Source organism: Tachysurus fulvidraco, chromosome 6 (genome assembly GCF_022655615.1).
Source record: "Tachysurus fulvidraco isolate hzauxx_2018 chromosome 6, HZAU_PFXX_2.0, whole genome shotgun sequence".
NCBI classification, from domain to species: domain Eukaryota; kingdom Metazoa; phylum Chordata; class Actinopteri; order Siluriformes; family Bagridae; genus Tachysurus; species Tachysurus fulvidraco.
In genome coordinates this window covers 9,399,490-9,421,573 of record NC_062523.1, presented here as the reverse complement: position 1 = coordinate 9,421,573, position 22,084 = coordinate 9,399,490, and the positions used below count along the sequence as shown (strand labels likewise).

Sequence of the window (22,084 nt, the reverse complement as noted above, 5' to 3'; positions counted from 1 at the left end):
AACTGTAAAAAATCACTGCTGTCTAAATACAGCAGTCTAGACTGAGGTTTAAAACATAAACTCACTCACCTTTCTGCACATCCTTGCTCACGGTTACCACTGTCGGGTTCACTGGAGGTTGTTGTAGGGGTTTGGAAGGTTGACTTGTGGTCTACATGGGAATATACAGAGGGAAGGTGAGGACTAAACAGTACACACTATAAACTATATACTCTAACATACAATATCATACTATAATCACACAAAGTCAAAGATTGCTGGTACGTTTTGAGCAGACGTTGTTTTTCTCACGCAAAGATATACCATACAGCTGTGCGATATATCCGATGCTGTTTTTGGAGCATAACTGATCATTATTCATTGCAGATGTCATGTTATGGTTTGGAGGTTTCCACATTGTGGCTGCTTAGGACCAGTTCTACCCATAAGAATAAAGTAACTCGGCATCCCGTGGGATCTAGAGTGTTTTGTTTTTGTCCATGTCCCATGTTTTATGACTCAAAAATGAAGAGATTTATCAAAACAGTAATGTTGTTTATGAAAGGAATAAAACGGAAACTCAAGAGAGAGCCTGGTGAGAGCGAAGCAGTTTATAATGTAATGTAAGTGAACGGAACACAGGATCGGACACATTCCACAGGAGATTTGAAAGAAAGTATGATGTGTTGTTATTATTAAGTTGATATGGTATAAGAAGACCGAGGAATTGACCAATACGGAACATGTATTAACACAAGTTAGTCAGACAAACCTTAATGCAGCTTGGGCATGTAATTATAAATAAAAAATAAATAAATAAATAAATAAATAAATAAATAAATAAATAAATAAATAAATCCTCTGTCCTGAAGACTTTCCTGTAATGAAAGAGCACTGGCACTAGAGACTCCTTACAATAAATATAAATCAATTATTATATATTTATTTTGAGCCTTAGATCATGTCAAGTGTCCATCATTACCATCCTTGTGAATGAGCTCTGGACCAATCAGAAACGAGAATTCCAAATTCGCCGTGGCATCATTTAAATAAAATACATTTACATTAATACAGCTGACAATTCTAAACGATTACATGCGTCCTGAAGTGTACTACTACGTTTTCCTGAAGATGAGAAGAGATTTTGTCTCACACATTATTAAAAGCTTATTTTAAGTCTGACACACTCACAGTAGGGTCCCAGCTGCAAGCTGAGTGTCAGCTCCCAATGGGGCACAGAAATAGAACAAAAATGGTGTTTAGGGGATACTGACAGTGTGTATTTTAGCCTGAAGAGGGTGACCAGGATGAGCTTCTATCTGTCAGCAAATAGAAGAATGTGGAGGATATGTGGAGGAAAAGAAGCTGCTGAAGATCTGCCATCAGAAATACTGCTCTGTGTGTGGAAGAGCCTCCTTACTGCTTTAAGGCAGAGATGGCATATGACACGACGCTAACTTGCGCTGAGCACATGATGGTAAGGGAGGATATGAATTTTAAAAGATAAGCCTGCTTCAGGGGGAAAAATTGCTCTCCTTTGTTCCTCATATCGTTGCACAAGTCCAGAATTTACTCAGTTGATACAATAATAAGGAATAACTTCCACTCCATGAACCCATTCGTCCCTGAGGGAGCTGTCGAGTCACTGACCCTTCACTGGTCGGCTTAGTAAACTGAAAAAAAAAGCACAATGTGACTGGGAATGACCTGCATGCCGATAAACCACTAGGTGCTGTTCCCACAAGAGTCACAAGATGATGCCTTTTATTAGCTAAAATTAAAAAAAAAAAAATCCCACAAGATATGATTAGACGAAGCAGCTCGGTAGACATATGCTTAAGTATCTACAAGAGTTCATGCGCTTTAGGAGTTTTTACCCCAGCAATACTTTACACCACAAGCTATCATACATCTTAATCCACTGTGAAACAAGCAGGGAAAATGCCCCGAAGGGAACAGACCATCGATCAGGAACAAATTCCACTGCATCACAATGGAAATTTTGCTTTGCGGCACCTTCTCGCTTTTCTTCAGGAGCTTGTTTGAACCCGTTACATGCTGTAGGAGGATTGGAAAAGAATGAAGCCGCTGACTCTGTGTTTCCTAACAGCTGTTGAGAACATTTCAGGATGATTTTATAGTCCTAATAAATACTTGTCAATGAAAGAAAACCCGGCGTGATGCGGCATAAGCTTCAAAACAGGAGTTCGATACCCCGAAACCTGCTTAATTCAGGAGAAGCACAGGAGCCAAAAAACCTCCCTCTCAGAGTATAATGTTCCTTCACACTGATTGAAAAAACAGTGTATTAAGAAAAAACACATAGAAAGTCAGTCCACTGGAACCACCTGGTTTTCCCTTCCTCTGTAATTGGGGCCGACATGCTCAGGCAGAAGCATTGACTATCAGAACGAAGGTTAATTTTTAACCTCAGTATGCTCCAGTGTATGTGGACCTGGGGATGTTTTTTGTTTTAGATTTGGCTCCAGATGTCAGTGTTTGACTGGGATTCCCTCCAGAAGATAAGGGTTTGTAAATCCACAGTGTGGCCAAAAACTCACATGGCACACACACCTAGAAATAAATCGATGCTATTTGCTATCTGCTATTTCACCAGGATTTGAGTGTGCAAGATTACATTCAGGCTCACTGTGAAAGTGTGAGGTCGAATGGTTCGTGCTTGCAAATATAAGGACAGTGTAAACATTGCTTTAGGGAAAATTATCCAATAAAAGAAGACAATACCGAGACTGGGTGATCACCACTGCCGAAAAAACCACTTCCATATTCACCAGAGGCCTGAAAGAGAGAGAGAGAGAGAGAGAGAGAGAGAGAGAGAGAGAGAGAGAGAGAGAGAGAGAGAGAGAGAGCAAGAGAGAGAGAGAGGTGGGGGTTATTTCATCTCCTTAACTACATATTAGTAAACTACATTTTATTAGTATCTTTATTAGAGGTTCTGCCCATTTCTGCAGGCTAGGAGATCTTTTTTTTAGTACCGTTTTAGACTAGTGGAAATGGGACTACAGGCACAGCATTTTTTCTGTAATATATGCCTGGATTTCATGTAATACCATCCACAGTGCTGTCTATCATTGCACAAGCTCATTACAATGAAAACCCTGGTTAATATAAACCCCAGAACATGATTAAATACTTCAGAACTAAATACAATCTGCATTTTTTATACCACTGCTGAAAGCCACCAAAGTGTAAATGAGGGTTGTCCAAAGTAAATATGAAAAAAGTTCAGTTTTTTTATGGATCAGCTAAACTTAAGGATGACAATAAAAGCTGTCTCTGCCTTTGACGATTTTAACCCTGAAAAAAATGTACCATTTTATAAAACCATTTCTATAGTTACATAATATACTTCTGTTATATTACATTATATATATATATATATATATATATATATATATATATATATATATATATATATATATATATATATATATATTACATTATATACGGGAAAGTGACAGTTTAGCAGTTATGGTGTCGAACTAGTGATTGCATGGTTATAAATTTAAACACCAGACTGTTTACTCTTTTAATTTGAGTTTGAATTTTTATTCATTTATTGTTTAAAACAAAGCTGTGGTTAAAGGACCTTAAACACTGGCTGTATCCCAATAAATTCCACAAAGTACGCACTTTCGTCCAAAGCAGGGTGTAATCATAATCAGATCATCGCATAAAGATTAAGGAGGTGTTTATGGGCCTTCGGGATCATGGAAACAGCTCTTTGGGACTTACTCCATCGGAATCATCCTCTTCTTCCTCACAATAATGTGCAGCTACACGAGGGTCTCCGACCACCTTTAGATCTCCAATAACACCCTGAAAAACAGACATTTATATAAATGAGCGGCTGCGTGCGAGCTACTTCATATAATCAAAAATTGGTCTGATGTCATTCATGTAAAAAGAATACTGCCATTTATCCAGATCCTTTTTGCCCATTACTGTAAGTGGTCCGCTGAATATAATGTCATTCAGACTACTAAGCAACATGAGCACAAAACACAAAGAGCTTTTCCAAATATCGTTAACAGATATTTATCTTGACAATTATCTAAATTTCTATCTCACTCGATGACCAGGGTCGGGGTCAAAGGTTTACTGCAAGAATGCAGTCAAAGTGGCTTTATGACACCTTCATTGAGCTTTTGTGGTTCACTGTGAACCGTATTAAAAATCACACACATTCGCAGTCCTAGACCATCTTAGAGGAACCCACTTAGAGATCCGCCGATTAGCGCACAGCCCTAATGAGAGCAAAAAGATGGCAATCATATCTAGCCTTATAATTAAGCTTATAATTATAATGGCTGACTTGATACAAAGACATAGCTGATGTCACTCTATAAGGCCTCCATAGACCACATAAAACACGATGAGATCAGAGGAGTCGTGTTGAGGCGCATCCCACCCATCTGCTCCTGAATGCCTATTGTGAACCCTTAGTCCAGCAGTGAAAGTGGAGCATTCCTGCTAGCCCGGGCGCCTCACTATGGTGATGGGCAGACAGCAGGACAGTGCTGTCATGGATAATAGGTATGAGGAAGATACTGAGCCATCCAGACTCAGTGTGGTCCAAATCTCTTGTAGAAGATCAAGATGGCATTTTTAGAGTCTCCTAAAAATGTGGAGTCTATGTATAAGAATACCTAAGTAGCACAGGGATATAAAGCGACACAATATATTCATTTACAATGACAGTTTTCAATGGGAAGATGTAAGTGGGATAGACTGAACCTTAAACACCTGGGCTATTTTTTGAATACAGATCCATGTCGTTAGTAATTCTTAAAAATAATTTGTACATTTTAATAACATTTATCAAAAAATATGTTATCCCAATCCCAGGCAAAAATTCCTAATGTTCTTTGCTGACAATGGCTGCATTTTACTCGTTAATGAGTAACAGGGTTAAAAAAAATTGTCATAAAATTAGCAAAGAATAAAGGGTTTTTTTTCAGAGGCAAAAAATTGAATTTTCGCCTGTTTTGGGGGATTTCCAAAGGAAATTAACGTCAAAGTTCTGCTAGAAAGAATTAAGTAGCATCTACGCTAATGACATGAAGGCATCTAATAATTTACTTACATTTACATAATTTCATTTTATTTCATTTCATAAGGTTTATTCTACGATTTCAGTAACAAGGTTGGACAATCTCTTAAGTCGAGTGAAAACGAGAGAACATTTTTTTCTTTTTTCCATGATCTTCAAAAAGTTTAAATAATACAACATCTTGTTGCACATGTGATTTTTGGAAAATGACCTAGGGTAACACAACAAAAATAGAAATTCTACTTGCAAACTGCACAATGTTAGAGATTAGATAATCCCCTGGGCACAAAGTCTGCATTTCTCATCAACCGATCTGGAAGGGATAGTCAGACCACGATCACAAACACAAAGGGCCATTTGGAAACTGAAGATCTGTATTTCCCTGTTCTGGAGAGGAGGGATTGATTTGAAACAAAGCCCACAGTGTACTGGCTTATAACCACATGATACTGAAAGCTATTGCATTTATACACTGATTAAGAGAGTTAACACTTATATTGGGTTCATATGAACATTGTACACTCTTACTAGGAGATATTTACTGTAGGAGATATAATTTTCAAGCCTTGTGTGAGACAAGAAAAGAAGGTTGTTGTTCTAAATTTATTTTCTCTCATTTCCTCCCAGTTTGGTCATTTTCCAATTTCCATCCACTAGCTACTGTAGCACTCGTCTGTTTCAAGCCGGTTACCCACCATGGAGGCTGGAGGCTGGAGGCTGGCATTTAGTTCCTCCAAAATATGTGAAGAGAGACACTGCATCTTTTCTAACTGCTGCTCACACTACATCACACTGCAGCTGAACACAATTTGGGAGATGGAACTTGATTGGCTAAGATAATGCCAATCCTATATTGGCATTAAAAGGATATTATCTTGAGACTTTCCAAAATCTTTATCAGACACACAGATTATAGGGGCAAATTCAGGATTTTCAAAATGACATTAACTACTTAATCGAATCAAACTATTATAATGGTGGTCAGTATGGGTTCTGCTAATTTCCCTTGCTTTTTTATTTTCCAGACTTGTAGTTAAATTTGCAAAGGGGCAAACATACCACAAACTTATCATCATCAGCTCCTCCAGCTTGACCCACAAAGATCCCGGCTCCTGGATCCAGCTCCATTTCATCCGGAGAACGTTCAAAGGGCAGCACCTTGGGTTCTGAGTCACAACTGGGGTAGAGGGTAACTTTATCATCCAACACACTGAGAGAGAAACGAGTCCAGGTGTTGACAAGGGAGGGAACAGTGAAGCTTGCAGCCTCATAGGATGTCTGGGAGTCTGGCTCGGTGTAAAAAAGGACAATATTCTGCTTTTGGTCCTTCATGGGTGTAAGCTTCACCCCGATGTACATGATTTTCTGGTTGGTGTCGGTGATTGAGAAGATCACTCCAGCTTTGGTGGAAGTGGGCTTCAGGTTGAACATAAGAGAGAAGTCACGGTAAAAAGATTTGGGCAGGTGCACACGAGCCAGCTGACCAGTCTTGGAGTTTTGATCAAACACTAAGCCAGAGTCTGGTTCATAACTCCTGGTGATGCCTTTTGGAAGAGGGTAACCAATCAACTGCGAGAGCGAAACACCTTTCTCTGCTGTAAAAGGAAAGCAGAACAATAAAAATTAATTAAATGATAGACAATATATAATAAACATAGGGAACATAAGTTAAGTTTACGTTCGATTTGCAGGGAAGGACCTGGTTAGATAAGTGCTGTTAGACTGTTGGATCACACCTTAAAGGAATACACTCAACTTTGCTAACATGGCTAGCAGTGAATGAAAGTATGTAAGGACTAATTAGTATGGTTATATATAATCCCTACACAGCTTTTATTCAACATTAGCATTTAGCATTTTTCCTTTAAGAGGGAAGTAACAGGGTTGATTTGGGATTAAACAGGCATCACATGGAACAGAACTCAGAACCACCCCTTCAGCCCCACCAGCCCCACCACCCCCACCAGCCCCACCACTTATCTCCCTGTCCTAGCCACTTACCCCTAGTGTTATATTCATTCATTCATTTTCTACCACTTATCTGAACTATCTCGGGTCACGGGGAGCCTGTGCCTATCTCAGGCATCATCGGGCATCGAGGCAGGATACACCCTGGACGGAGTGCCAACCCATCGCAGGGCACACACACACTCTCATTCACTCACACACTACGGACAATTTTCCAGAGATGCCAATCAACCTACCATGCATTTCTTTGGACCGGGGGAGGAAACCGGAGTACTCGGAGGAAACCCCCGAGGCACGGGGAGAACATGCAAACTCCACACACACAAGGCGGAGGTGGGAATCGAGCCCCCGACCCTGGAGGTGTGAGACAAACGTGCTAACCACTAAGCCACCGTGCCCCCTCCCTAGTGTTATATTCTTTTTTTAATTACAATGCAATTCTATATCCCCAAGCAAAAGAAAACAAACTGCTTGCATTCATTTTACTATTTATTCTAGAAGCCCTATACCCTATATACCTTTAAAGCAAAAATAAGGGAAATGTGTTGGAATCTGTAGGGAATAATGTTATCGCCTTAAAAGGAAATAATGTTTACCCCAGATGTCGAAAAGTTCTCGTCTTTTATTGGCACAGTGATGTTCCACTTTCATTTTTCCTTAGAGGATCAGTGGTAAAACTCAAAATAGATATAGAATTAAATTAAATAAATCTAATTGAATTAAATAAATCTGCCTTTTCTAGTCTTTTATAAAATAGCAAAACCAAACTTAAGAAGAAAATGTCATAAAGTTATGAAGTTAAGCATAAGCACTATTTGTGAATGGGAACGTTCCATAAATTCAATATTTGTGCAAAAAAAAGAAAAAAGATTAGAAAGAAAAATTCTGACATTTTCAGACACCAATGCCATGGCTAATTGGGTTTTATTCGTATACTAAGAACAATTAACCTTCATTTGTTACTCAGTGTGGAGAGAGAAAAGTACTACAGAAAGTGTATTGTAGCTGGCTTCAAAGAAAATAAGTGTAGCTGAAGTACATAGATTTAGACTTGATGGCATGTAGCATAACATGCTAAACAAATTGATAAAGCTCTATAGAGTCTACACAGATAAAATCCTTTACATTCTTTTGACACTCATCAGCCTTGTCACATGTCAAAATTAGAGGCCTTTAGCTGATATCTGGAAAGAAGATAGTAGCTAACCCACAATATGGAACATGTCGTATGTACATATCCGGACCTGGAAGCCACATGTTCACTGATAATGAATATCATTCTGTCAGGACACAGTGCTATGTTAAACCATTGCCTTCTGTAGAAAATATGGAAGTTATGCATAAACAAATCAGCTGGTAAAAACGGTCAGTCTGACAAAAGATGCCTAAAACCTTTCTACTGTATGTATGCTTGATTTTCTCACAGAATACTGTAAGTATCAAGCTTTATTCAAGCCGTTCTATATCTCAGTGCCACAGCAAACCAGACAAGGCTGATCAATATACTTTCTAATCTAGCAGCAGCTTTCAGAATGTCCTTGATGCTCCTAAAACATCACATCATCATGAAGACAGACAAAAGAGTGCTCACAGTCTCGAGTTATACAACGCTTAAACAACATGATAAAAAGCATTACAAATAAGTTTAGACAACAGAAGAAACCTGACTGAATTAATTATCACACGATATTATCCTGAACAAGAATCATACGAGTTGACGCTAATGATGCTAGAGGTAGCAGGGGTGAGTCTTTTAACAATATTAGTTTTAAATGAATAAATGTGGTTTTCTTTCTTTTTCACTTTTTCGGGATGACCAAATTTTAAAACGCTAGAACTTGGCACTTTGGTCTTGGTCCATGGTCTTAGATTAGTGTCAAAACATTAAGACAAAATATGTGACCAAAAGCCTGACATGGTGCAAGTTGCTGTTGTCTTTCGCCTGTTCCCTGTTCAGGGTCACCACAGCAGATCATCCAATCTGCATATTTTGATTTGGGACAGCTTTTACTACAGAGGAATGCTCACATTTTATCTGAACTTGGGAATTTACTGATAGTTAACCCCTCAATTGCTGGGTGAGTTTTTTGCCAAGGAATTAAACCTGAGCCACAGCTGTGAGAGCACAAGATCCTGCCCAAGGACCAAGTATGTGATGCAACAGAAATATACTGAAAGACAACTGTCATTCTACACAATGGTTCTAACCTACAAGCAGTGCAAAACATACATCATTCTTAGCAGATGTGCAGGATTTGAACTCCAGCTGAAGTTTTTGTTGTTGTAAACTACACAAGGAGGAAAGGACTAAAATAACCGAACCATGACGTCTTAAACTGTCAGGATAATGTTAAACTCAAAACAGGGTGAACATCCTGCACATGTCCAGGTGCTGCCGTGTGAAGAGCCAAACTAGAAACTGAGCTCTCTGCGGATTTATCCGTTTATAGAGTCACCACGGGACCGTAAGAACTGTCAGTGACTGGCTAAAGTTCCTGAGAAACAGGAATCCTTGACTGTTACCTTTCTGTCAGCAGGTGATAAATTGTAACAGCAGAATCCAGATGGCTGCAGGAATTAAGTCACGCTCAGAGACGGCCTCAGGGTGGGATAGGTCTGCTCTCTGAGAGGAGATACAAAGCCAGCTGATTCACCAGTCATTTCATTTTAGGATTCAACTATACCTTTAGTTATGTAATGGCCCCAGGGTCACTAGGCAGCTAAGACAAATCAGACAAGAGCCATGAACAGGATTGTGGCACTAATCTTCAAAACAAAGACATGGTTTTTGGTAGTAGCATGATTTTTAAACAAGGTAGTGTAAGTGGTTTCACGGCTATAAAGCCATTTCCCCGTGATATGGTTGTTTAATACAGTGGCTCTCAAAATGGGGCCTGGGGACCCCATGGGACTGTAAAGCCACAGGGACTGCAAGTTTCCAAATTGACCTACAGCTTTGGAACACAATCCAAAGTTATCCAATTTGTTATATTTATTATTGCATTCTTCTAGTTATCTGTTAGTCAATGGAATCGAATGGGTGAAATTTTTTATAAAGTTTGTCAACTCACTGCTTCTTTTCTAACTAAATATCTTACATTTAGCTTTGAATCAACTTTACTGAGCTTAACCTAAAAGATCTCTTCTTGAATAAGAAGAATGAAAGGATTCAAAAGAGGTGTGAAGCCATCTACAGAAAGCTCTTAGGATGTCCTTCAAGATTGTTTACATTCATTCATTCATTTTCTACTGTTTATCCGAACTACCTCGGGTCACGGGGAGCCTGTGTCTATCTCAGGCGTCATCGGGCATCAAGGCAGGATACATCCTGGATGGAGTGCCAACCCATCGCAGGGCACACACACACACACTCTCATTCACTCACACACTACGGACAATTTTTCCAGAGATACCAATCAACCTACTATGCATGTCTTTGGACCGGGGGAGGAAACCGGAGTACGTGGAAACCCCCGAGGCACGGGGAGAACATGCAAACTCCACACACACAAGGCGGAGGCAGGAATCGAACCCCCAACACTGGAGGTGTGAGGCGAACGTGCTAACCACTAAGCCACCGAGCCATCCCCCCCCCCCCATTGTTTACATTGTACCACAAAGTATAGATCATAGACAAGAAGGCTCTTTTTTTTTAGATCTGTACCCAACAACCCCATCAACAGTAAGAAAACTGCAAGACCAAATTCTACATAATATTTAGCAGCTACTTCATTTCCAAATCTCTTCACTAACCAAACAGACCAGAAACATACCTTACTTTTCTATTAGTTTGTGAGAACGAAGCTAATGTCGGAACAGATAAAAAGTAATCACTATAAGAAGCTTCTACATCACATGTCCTTCAGTAATTTGGTTGTTTGACTGAAAATTTTCAATCGAAACTAAAGGTAAAAAGTAAATATTTCACTTCTAGGACCACATGGAGAAGACGAACAGCTACAAAACAGGTCATTAAAGGAACATACAGTTTAATTCCATAGTAGTAATAAGTAGTAGTAATTCCATCTTTTCGCTATATCTCAGTTAATATTTTGACATAAAAGGTTTTAGGTATTTTAGCTAAACTAAATATAAACTGGGAGCACAGGAAACCACTTCACATGAGCCACTTGCTATGGAATTTTCGGACATTAGAGACACACTTCAGGCAACAATCAGCAACATTTCACATAATTATTAACTGAATTTTTTATTTATTTATTTTTTCGCTTAGTATGTTAAACTGGCTCCTTGTCAGAGATTAAGTAGAGGAGGTTTGGATGTCTGCTAAGCTTTCAGAGGGAGTACTACTCTTTCTGCTCCTCAGCTGTATATCAGTATCACTTACTCAGGAAAAAAAAAATGCAAAAAAAAAAAAACACTGTAATTTAAGCTCGTATGACTTAAATCCCAGCAGTCAAACCAGCACCCTTTCACTCAGGAGAGACAGAAAGCGGTGATCTGTTAACCCTAAAGGTGCAGCAAGCATCAAGAGTTAAAAATTAGCAATTTAATTAGAATGTCTACATGCACAGGAGTTTTTTTTTTGTCTTCTCACAAATTTCAAACAGTTAAATTAGTTACTGAAGGCACTGAGGCAGAGAAAATGCAGACAGGTAAATGAATGCACTTGCAGGCTTTATGCTTCTTCGCTTGCACTCAATCTCACTGTTTGCACTGACGTAACAAAAAGGCATGTCTTTTTTGGTACACAATCACTTTATTGATGATGGTGTGGGGGTTGAGTAAGTATTCCCATTTAAATTAAAAGGGTTTAGATGCAGCTGACTAACAATATTGAAGAAGAGAAGAGAAGAGAAGAGAAGAGAAGAGAAGGAGAAGTTTGATGGTTTTAGAAAGTTTTTTCCCCCCACTACCAGGCAGTGATCCATGCAGTTAAAACATCTCATTAGAGGCTCTCAAGACCTTTTTGACCTTTTCCCATGATGCCAAAGTCTACGCAAAATTTGGGATAGTTTTCTAAACCAAATCTCCCAAGTAGACCCACCCAAATCACAACATCCTTATAAACCATTTAATCTATTAAAGAAACACACATAAATATCACATTGAGTAAAATTAGAGATTAAATAAAAGAAGATGAGAACACAGATTTCTCTGGAGAATTTTCTTAGAAAATCGATTTAAAGGAAAATAAAGTATAATTTTGCTTTTTTTTTGAAGGTGACTGAACTCAAGCCATGCTAAAATGTTGGCATTAAAATCTGAACACTCTGTCAATATTCATATTTAAGCTGTTTGTAAGGCAACAATAATGAAATTTGATGTCATCATATGATGACTTATTATTTGGCAGTTTGAGGAAAAAGACTGCAAACCAACAGCAAAGTCTGACTGAAGACTGAAAAAGGCCACACAAGAACATATAATCCTAAATGATGCCTGTGGCACCCATGGACCTGACAGCCAAACCAGTTGTCTCTCATTCATAGAAATCAACACATCAGTCCCGGTCGATGAATGAGGAAGTAATGGAGAAAGCTTTTTGAAATTTACCCACAGAAATCAACAAATGAGCTCAAAGCCTAGATCAGACATGTGCAGTGTTTGAACAAAACCATTTTCCTAAACAAGACCTTAGAAATGCTTGAAAACATGATGCCTGGGATCTAGATTTATCGACTGCATGGTGTGCATGTGTTTTTATTAACCGTAGATGAGACTCCAAAATCTAAAATCAATTCCCACAGGAATCGTGAGCTCTTAAACAATTTATGAGGATATATAAAGTGTTACACTCTGTTTCAAGTCAATTTTGCAAGAAACTTCCCCAATTACAGGTCCATTTCCTCTGGCAAACATCTGGTAAGTGAGTCAGCACTAAGACCCGTGGTCACCAAACACGGTCAAGTATCAGCAAATACATTCTGCCCACCAAGCAAGAGTACAGAAAAACAGCAACATTCCCAGATGTTGCTCAGAAAAGAGCTTTATCCATCTTTTTTACATTTACATTTTTGTGATACTATAAAATGAAGTGACTGACACTAAAATGAAATACAATCCAAGCATATGATACACGGTTGAACATACTTGACCAACAGCTGCACTCTGGCAGCAATTTTCCCATTACCAACTAAGAACCTTAATCACACAGACACATCAGTTTCCCACACATCAGCTGTGCTATACAATCAATTATCAACACATCATCTTGCTAGTCACAGCTGAAAAGTATCCATCTTTCCGGTGATTCGTTGTACCCAAACTGGAGCATTCCTCCACCTCATAAGCAATGTTTCCCAGGCAGCAAATTATGTTCGGTTTTGGTACCAAGAGACGCTGGTGTGAAAATGAGGAATTGGGATCTTTAGAAGAAAAGGAGATTCTCCAGATGTCTGTATCTGTATTCCAATCTAAATAAGAAGTGTGCATGGCCTAAAGCAGTTCTTTCATTTTCTTCTACCCTACACCACCTTTACCCCTAAAACATTGGAAATCCAGATGATGCAGCTATTATACCTGTCAGTAATATAGTTTTTTTTCTGCAGCCTAAAATTTAAACAAACTAGAAGCCAAATGTAAGCCAGGGAAACCTTGGCCATGCATTTACTATGTAAATATATCATGCAGCACCTCACATTCATGATAATGAAACATCTAACTTTGTCCCACGTGGCTTTTCTATGACTGTTTACTCTTATGATTGTGCAAACCTCCTACCCATGTGTGTTCACACGATCGGGCACACTGCGACAGTCTCAACAAGGTGCCCTCTGAATCTTTTGGGAAAGCTTATAAAAGAATGAAAAACAGGAATAGTGTGCCTGCTCTTTGTAACATTAATTATATTTATTAAAAACACAACTAAAGTATTCAGATCTGATTATATCCTTTATTGGAGGCAGTTTTATGCCACCTACTGTACTTCCTCATCTGACAGTATGACCCATGAACCATTCTTACAAAGATTCGACAGACAAGCAGCAATACCTGCACTGATGAATGAGTGGAAAAGGGGAGTAAGAATGAAATGTAGATGCAGTATATTCCTGTCAGACAGTCTACTGTAACAAAAAGGTCAAAAGTTAGGCCTGATCCAACAGGAAAATGTATATGAGGAATATTCCTACTGTAATTCTTTCATCTATGTTCCCAACACAGGATCACCTCAATGTCTGCAATGTAATTTGATCAAGAAGCACCAAAAAAAGGCCTGTGCAAAATCTCCACCTCCTTTAAAATTTCCACTCCTTAAAAAAGCAACATCACCTACAGAGCCACCTCTACTAGCTGACAGGACGAAGCCTTAAACCGCTGATAAACTGGCATGAAGTAGCACTTCAGACACACCATGACGCAGTCAGCACAGATAGCAGGACTTGCCTAATGTATTGACCATTGTGGGTCATAAAGTGTGAACAAGAAGAATCTTTATTAGGACTGTGTGTGAGCGTGGGACAGAGTGTGAGAGGCGATAAAGGCTGAAGTATTCAAGAATGCCTGGAAATATGGGGGCAAAAGGTGAAAGATATTCATGGCTGTGGACGCAAGAGAGATGTGGCTAAGTAAAAACTAACAAGGTAATGAACAGGAACAGGACTAAATCTTGACTTTCCAAGCAGGCCAGGCAGCTCGGCCAGGCAGCTCTTTAATCCCTTTCTCCAAAAGGGATTAAAGGCAGGTGTCTCCGATTTTTGAAAGCCAATGTTGACATATAAAATAACCAAAATGAACACGCCCCTAACCCAAATGGGTCCCACCCCTGTATTGATAGCACCGCCCATACATACAAACGTAACCCAGGCAAATAATGGAAAGAAATGTGTCTTTATCATAGCTGAAGGGAAGAACAATACGATTGCAGATAAACAAACAAGCAAAAATGACACACAAGCATAATCATGTAAAGGACAAAGGCAGATATTAGTTCTGTGTAACAAAGCAAAACCAACGTTACTCACCTATCGAGAAGGAAAAAAGCGCCTCGACGTCTTAAGTTGAGTTTCCCGAGTCAATAACTCCTGAGCTAAACCCTGTTACTACACAAAACACGGTTGTAGCTGCCTCTCTACATTACTACGATAGAAAAGAGGTGTTATTTGTGTAGTAACAGCGTTTAGCTCAGAAGTTATTGACTCGAGAAACTCCAATCTGTGAATATGTGGCCAACTTCCTGCTCTTTCAGTTCTCTCCAGGGCTGGAAAGCTGATCCTATATTAACACGTCCTACTTCTTGCCTTATCGTAAGTCTTTCTTCGCTTTCTTTCTTTGTTTTTATCCTCCATGTCAATGTTAAAACCGCTTTCTGCTAATGTTTTGTTTTGATTTTTGTTTTGAGTTTTGTTTATTATTCGGCCCGACTCAGTTTTCTGAAGCATTTCTCAAAAATCTGAGACCCTGCCTTTAATAAAAATTGCAAGAATGTACAATGCTCTTTTTTTCACCATGGTTAGTCTTGACACATTTGCTAATAAATCATTTACAGAATTCTTTTCATTCTGTCCTTGTTCTACAGACCACCAAGAAGGTTTTTTCCAGAACCTTCTCAAGTGTTTAGCATGCTGTTTGCATTAAAAACGTCCCTAATACTGCAGCCTGAAACTTGAAACATTTTCCCCTTAGCACTGGGACTGTTACTGGTTTACTTCTACTGATTCTGAAAGAATGATCCCAGATGCTCAATCCCTTTAGGAACACTTCAGATACAACTTCACATCGCTCTGTGGAACATTCACCTGTGATGCATTGTTAAAAAAACACAGATTTACAGCATCGGTGCAGTAAAATCTGCACTGATGCATGAATGACTTTGGCTAAGAACTCTATTAAATGATATTATTGGATTTTCAAATTAAATTAAATTATTGGAGTTTTAAAAAAAACAAGGACTTGATGCTAAGAATTCATTTGCAAACATATATGAAAAAATAAGAACAGAAAATCCTGCAAAACCATTTTGTGAAAGCTAGATCTCAAATCCCAACAGTGAACTCTGTAGTCTTACTAAACCATAGACCCTAATTCAACATGTATCCTGTACCTCTGGCAAAAGACAGGCAAATCATAATCACAAGTCCCATGACTGCAGGATAAATTAAAAAATGTTAAATGTTAAAAATTCAACATGACCATAAATGCAGATCTGTGACATCTAGCGCCCAAGAGCATTACAAGTAGAACAAGCTGGAGATACTAAGGAAGGATTGTGTGAGCTTATGTCAGAATTGAATATAAATTAAGGTCATTGCCTTCTCTTTAAAATACTTAATTGATACTTGGATGGAAAGTACATAATATCCATGCATAATCTTATGGAACACATTTTTCCAGTACAATGACTGATGATATACTCTCGTCACACTCATTTTTGCAGGAATGCATGTACCCATGCCCCTGCTGGATAGACATTCCAAAATTATGACGATTTAGACACCCGGTAATCACAAGAGACACATGTTACAGGTTGTCCCACACAATGACTGTAAATCATACTACTGTATCTTCACATGCAGGTTTGTATCTTCACATGCAAGTAATAAAATGACCAATAAAATAATGAAAGTATCCACTATTATACTAAAGGAAAATTAGCCTAGTTTGATGTCGTTAGGAAATCAATTAAACTACGGGCAAGTTCACAAGTAAAGACAAAGACATTAACAAGAACATGCAAAAGTTTAGTAGGACAGTGCCATGCAAAGTGGAACACCATGAAGTGAATGTGCAAAATGAAATAGAGCACAGCACACCCTGTTGCCTTCCTTCTCTCCACCCATGCCCATACCACCATGCACTTACATGTGTCTCAAGACCACACAGCACTTAAGCATGCAAACCAACCCAGACAAATAAGCAAAAAAAAAAAAAAACACGCCTTGAAACAGGTGAAGGACACAACCCACAAACAGGTGGCTGCTGGTTCAGAATGCATCTCTTCAATGGGCTGAAAAGAGAGATGGCATTCTAACCCGCCTTTACCTTTCTGGGTACTAATGGACAAGCATTGATTGCCATCATCACCCTCCTCAGGGAGTGAGCTGCATTCCACTGGGAGGCGTCTGTCCTCCAGGAGTGTCCAGCAGTTGTCGATCAGGACCTCGCAGAAGCTGCGGCATGGCATCTGTGTGGACAGGCCTGGCACCCCGCAGCGTGGCATTGCCAGCAAACAGAAAAACCACTCCACTGCATTGTGGCAGTGTGACTGAATGAGAAATGCCCACTCACCCAGAAATGACTGCACATCCTCCACACTGCTCTGGTTAAGAAAGTTGGGTATTGTGAAACTACCATTTTTCAGACTATGACAAAATGGCAAATCAAAATCTACCAACAGACAGTGTGGAGATTCAGTGGCAGGTGTCTCACTAGCAGAGAAAGACTGATTGCTTTCTACAGTTAGTAAATCATTTGAGACAGAGTATTCATGAGAATACTGTGTCATGTTATTAAGATCAGCATGCCAATTAGAGCTATTGCTATTTGATATGTTTCTATAACCACTGACACTTTCAGAAGAAATGTTTATGCTTATGTTTAACTGACTCAAAAAGGGGTCACCGGGTGCAACAGTTCCAACGTGTTCAGCCGTTTCAGAGAGATCCTCTTTGCTCAGATTCTTCTCCAGCTTCATATCCTCTGCAACAGCATGGATATTATCCCCAACAGTAGACAAATTGGTTTGGATGTTGTTGATTTCCTCCAGAGGTGACCAAGTGTCAGATTTAATTGTAGGCTCAGATTCAGGTTCATCCCCGGACCCAGAAAGATTCCATGATCCAGAGTCAGGCTCTAACCCAGGACCATGTTCTACCTTTGCCTCTGCCTTTGACTGCTCATTCCAAGCTGAACCAATGCTAGATCCCCCTTCACTCCCCTTCTCCTCACCCTCACTCCTGTCTCCAAGGACATCTGTGCCTTTTGTCGACTGGTATTCAGTTGTAGCTACCGTTGTTGGATCAGTTTTTCCTAAAGTAGTCACATAGGCTGGTGTTGAAGTGCCAACACTGTTGTACTTTGAGTAATCAGGCCAAAACCATCCATGTGAGTGTCCAATGCATAGACCCACTAAAACAAGCCATAGTCCAAGTGAAGACATCTTGCTCAAGATCTGATCTTTCAGTAGCTCACACGGGGTCTTGCAGCAGGCATGCCCACAGTCTCACTTACTCACCCTGGAGTCACAACACTCAGCCCCTCAAAGCAGGCAGAAAAACTCCAGAGGAGGAGTAAACTATTCATTGTGTGGTGGGGAACATTTCTTATTGGACTGAGATTGGGATTTTTCCTCCCACGGCTCCTCCTTCTTCTTTTGTTTCTGTAGTGATACAGTGTGTCTGCTGATAGATAATCTTAACAAAAAATGCCTCTAAGGCTTCCTTTTGTGAGTGCTGTTGATTTGAGCGATCGGGACAAATGCCTGCCTGATGGAATTTTTATTCTCTCACTTTTACAGTCTTTACAGAGGCACACACATTCCACAATCTACCCCCCTTGCAGTTTAAATGGACTGTGAAAATTTTGACTTAAAACTCTTTTGACTTTTAAGATTAAGGTTAAATTATTGCAGAAGACCGCATTTGTAGTTTTTGTAGTATATATATTAATCTGAGAGCACTGAATATCCATCCATCAGCTGCACCTTTCCATTTCCCTTTAAAACTGTTTAACCCTATAGAGCAAATTCAGCAAACAAGACATCCTCTTGGATGGTGAAGAAGAAAAAAAGATCAATTATTAACTATTACATTATATAAAATATGTATCAGAGAACAGACAAAAAAAATCCTGTCTTATTTCCTTACCTCTATCAGTGTAGGACATACAGTACATTTGTCTCTATATATCTCTTTCTTTCCCTCTCCGGTCATTGTAAATTATGCTCTTTGGCTCTACCTTGCAATTACTTTTCCACCCCCAACTCTCCATTCCATGCAGGGAGTAGTTAAACAGTGATCTAGGACTCTCTCTCTTGTTCAGACTGGTACAGACAGGTCCATAAGATCTGGTGACAGGACACATACTAATGAGAATTGTGAACTACAAAGCTAGTACAAGACACCTAGGTCCATACACATGAAGAAATAATTCAAAGGATGAGAAGGGTGCATGCATGGTTGCTCATGACTTTCAGCTCTATATCATCTGTCTGACAATAAAGACCATTGTGCCAGCTTAGCGCAGGAGAATGACCCTCACGGACAAAGAGAAATTCTTATAGATAATTTATTCTATAAAGTGTATTATTGAAACCCCCCTTTTTTTTTTTTTTGCTTGGCAGTAAAAGACTATAAAAGTTAACCTCTGTAGACAAATTTCAGCTTAATATGACCTTCTACAACTGAATTAAATATAACCATATAAAGTAATCATTTAGAGCACCTACTAAGTATGTGGATAGGAGTACAAATTGCTCAGGCCAATGTTTAATCCTTTATAAGCATACAAGTGCACGAGGTGGCCAAGTGCACTTAGCTAACCTAAAGCTGGTCATAATCTGGCTTAAAAGCAGACATACTGCGCATAGCCGGACTCCTAGCATATCTAACATGCTCTGGCTGAATTAAAAAATAATAATAGATGGAAAAGACCATGACTCCTGCGATTGCACTGTTGTTCTGCTTAAAATCAAGCTATAGGAAGAAGCAATGAGCAATGTGGTTTTGGAAAAACCTACGCACAAAATACTTGACCCGCTTCAGCTCTCAAGGAGCAACTGCGATTCGTGACCCCTCCTCTTCTCAAGTATTTAAGCCAGGAAACATGGTCAAAATCAGTGGAGTGTCATTGGGGAATAATGTGGGAATGACATGAACAAATGCTAAATAGCATCCTCATGCCAGAACAAGTCGAAAACACTAGTGGGCCTTATGCACTAACAAATGGTGCTAGAAGAAATTGCGCACAGTTGTAGAAATTTGTCCGGTTCGCCAAATGTACAAATACAAAGATGCCCCAGTGTGGAAAGTGTTGTGCCAAAAAAACAAACAAAAAAAAAACAACAACTCTGTTCTCTGCCTGCCAGGTAATAAATAACCATTAAATCTAGTCAGTTAAATAAAGTTTAATTAATCTTAAAAACGAATTTAATTATTCTTAGATTAATTAAATCAAGTCATTCAATGTACTATTAAATCAACATGAATGGTATTTGGATAGATTTTTGATAATAGATTTTTAAGTCCATCTTACAAAACATATTTTGCCAATTAATTATTATCTATAATAAAACTAGGTCTGAACAGCTATTTTTTAACAGTTAACATGTTATTAACAGTAATTAAATAAACAAAACTAATGTTGACCTGATTTTATAATTGTATATAATTATTTGCTAACTACAATACAATGAAATATTAGTGCATAAAACCAAACATGCAGCAGTACAGTAATTAGTTTCACCATGACCAAAGGCTTAAAAAATTCCTACTTGCACATTATCCCTTCCTTTCCAGAAAGAGGAATCTATGAACCATCACACAGTCACAACCATTCATAACCTCAGCTCACAATGGGCTTGTTCTTTGACTGAAAATGCAACAAATCACTTCATGGCTTGGGCATGTACATGGATGGGAATCCTCATGCTCTATATGTTGATCCCTCATAGGACCTGTTCTGAGTGACCTTTCCCAGCACGCACTCCACCTCTTTCCCACAGATCACTCTTGCTGGAGTTCCGTTACAGGGACACGCCGTTCCCCGGTGTGTTTACTGGTCAAGCTGAACCATTAGCTCCATAAAGCATTGCTGCAGCTTCCTCTGACCCAGACTAGGCGTTTCCCATGCATGTGCACCTTCTGAAACGAACCCCCATCCTCCTTTCCTTCCTGACTTTCATGCAACAAAAGTCTCTCATATAACTGTGGATTTAGAAATGCCATGCTATCGGAGCTGATAAAATAATAATAATGAATAGGCAGTTTTTTTTTATTTACTGCAGAGGATTTCTGACTGGCAGATTTATAGTTTAACAAAACCTTCATTAGGGGTGGATATGTTATTCAATCATTCACTTCCTCTGTACAGGAAACTTCCATCATGTCCATCAATGTTTAGATAACACTGTTTGTATTTGCTTTTAGTGTTTAAATTAAGTCATGAATTAAGCTGTCTCCTGTTAGAAGGGAATTATATTAAAACTGTAGATATTTCTGCAAATTGGACAAGAGAGACCTTGTAGAATTCTTAGCAAATTTAAATTATTTTTTATTCTCCTTCCAACTGCTCCCTGTTCAGGGTCACCAAAGAGGATCACATGGTCCACATATTAGATTTAGCATAGGTTTTATACCGGATGCCCTTCCTGATGCAACCCTCCCATTTTTATCTGGGCTTGGGACCGGCACTGAGAGTTAACTCTTCAGTGGCTAAGTCAGCGCCCTGTCCGGGAATCAAACCCGGGCCACGGCAATGAGCGCACAGGATCCTGCCTGGACCACCTGGGGGCAGAAGTCTTAAAATTGCAAATAATATTAAATACAATTGAAAAATATAATTAAAACAATGATCTCTGTGCCTGTTCAAAAGCTGGTATCAAAACTAATTAAATGGCAAAATTCTAATATTGACCTGATGATACATTAATGTCTATAATTTCAATCACCAAGGCACATGTGCTGTGGTGATGTGACAATAAAAGACTTGACTTGACTTGTCTTGTCTAATAATTTGACAGATTTTTACTTCTTCTTCCTATTATTATTATTATTATTATTAGTAGTAGTAGTAGTAGTAGTAGTAGTAGTAGTAGTAGTAGTAGTAGTAATATGTCCAAACATGCATACAATAACATAGCCATTGCTACTCATAACCTCAACTCAGAATGGGTTTTAAAATGTGTAAAGTCTAAATGAAATGCCACATACAGAAACTGCTGCTTACAGTGCTATTTAGGATCTGATGTACTACTTAAATACCGTGCATGAGGTATTGACCTGCTAAGTTGCAGCCAGTCATGTTTAGCTTTTTACTCTAATATGCTTCACTGGTATATTATAGACTCTTTTAGGTCACTGATGTCAAACAGAACAATGGCAAACTGTATAAACAGGATGAAGCATGGTGGTGAAACTGAAATAGTTGCTGCCTCACATCTTCAAT

The 22,084-nt window shown here is 39.0% G+C and overlaps 1 protein-coding gene across 6 annotated transcripts in view; it reads right to left on the bottom strand.

Annotated features, from left to right (window-relative positions):
* The window catches only part of col18a1a (collagen type XVIII alpha 1 chain a), an 80,743-nt gene that overhangs the window by 24,541 nt on the left and 34,118 nt on the right, over positions 1 to 22,084 (bottom strand). Inside the window, exons 1-5 of one of the 6 annotated variants that reach the window (XM_047814721.1) lie at positions 17,870 to 18,181; positions 6,113 to 6,648; positions 3,736 to 3,819; positions 2,725 to 2,778; positions 70 to 151 (exon numbers count right to left, since the gene is read on the bottom strand). In XM_047814721.1, coding sequence (XP_047670677.1) covers positions 70 to 151; positions 2,725 to 2,778; positions 3,736 to 3,819; positions 6,113 to 6,648; positions 17,870 to 18,080 — 967 coding nt within the window. In that variant the 5' untranslated portion in view covers positions 18,081 to 18,181. The other 5 variants (XM_047814722.1, XM_047814723.1, XM_047814720.1 and 2 more) reach the window with 5 other exon arrangements.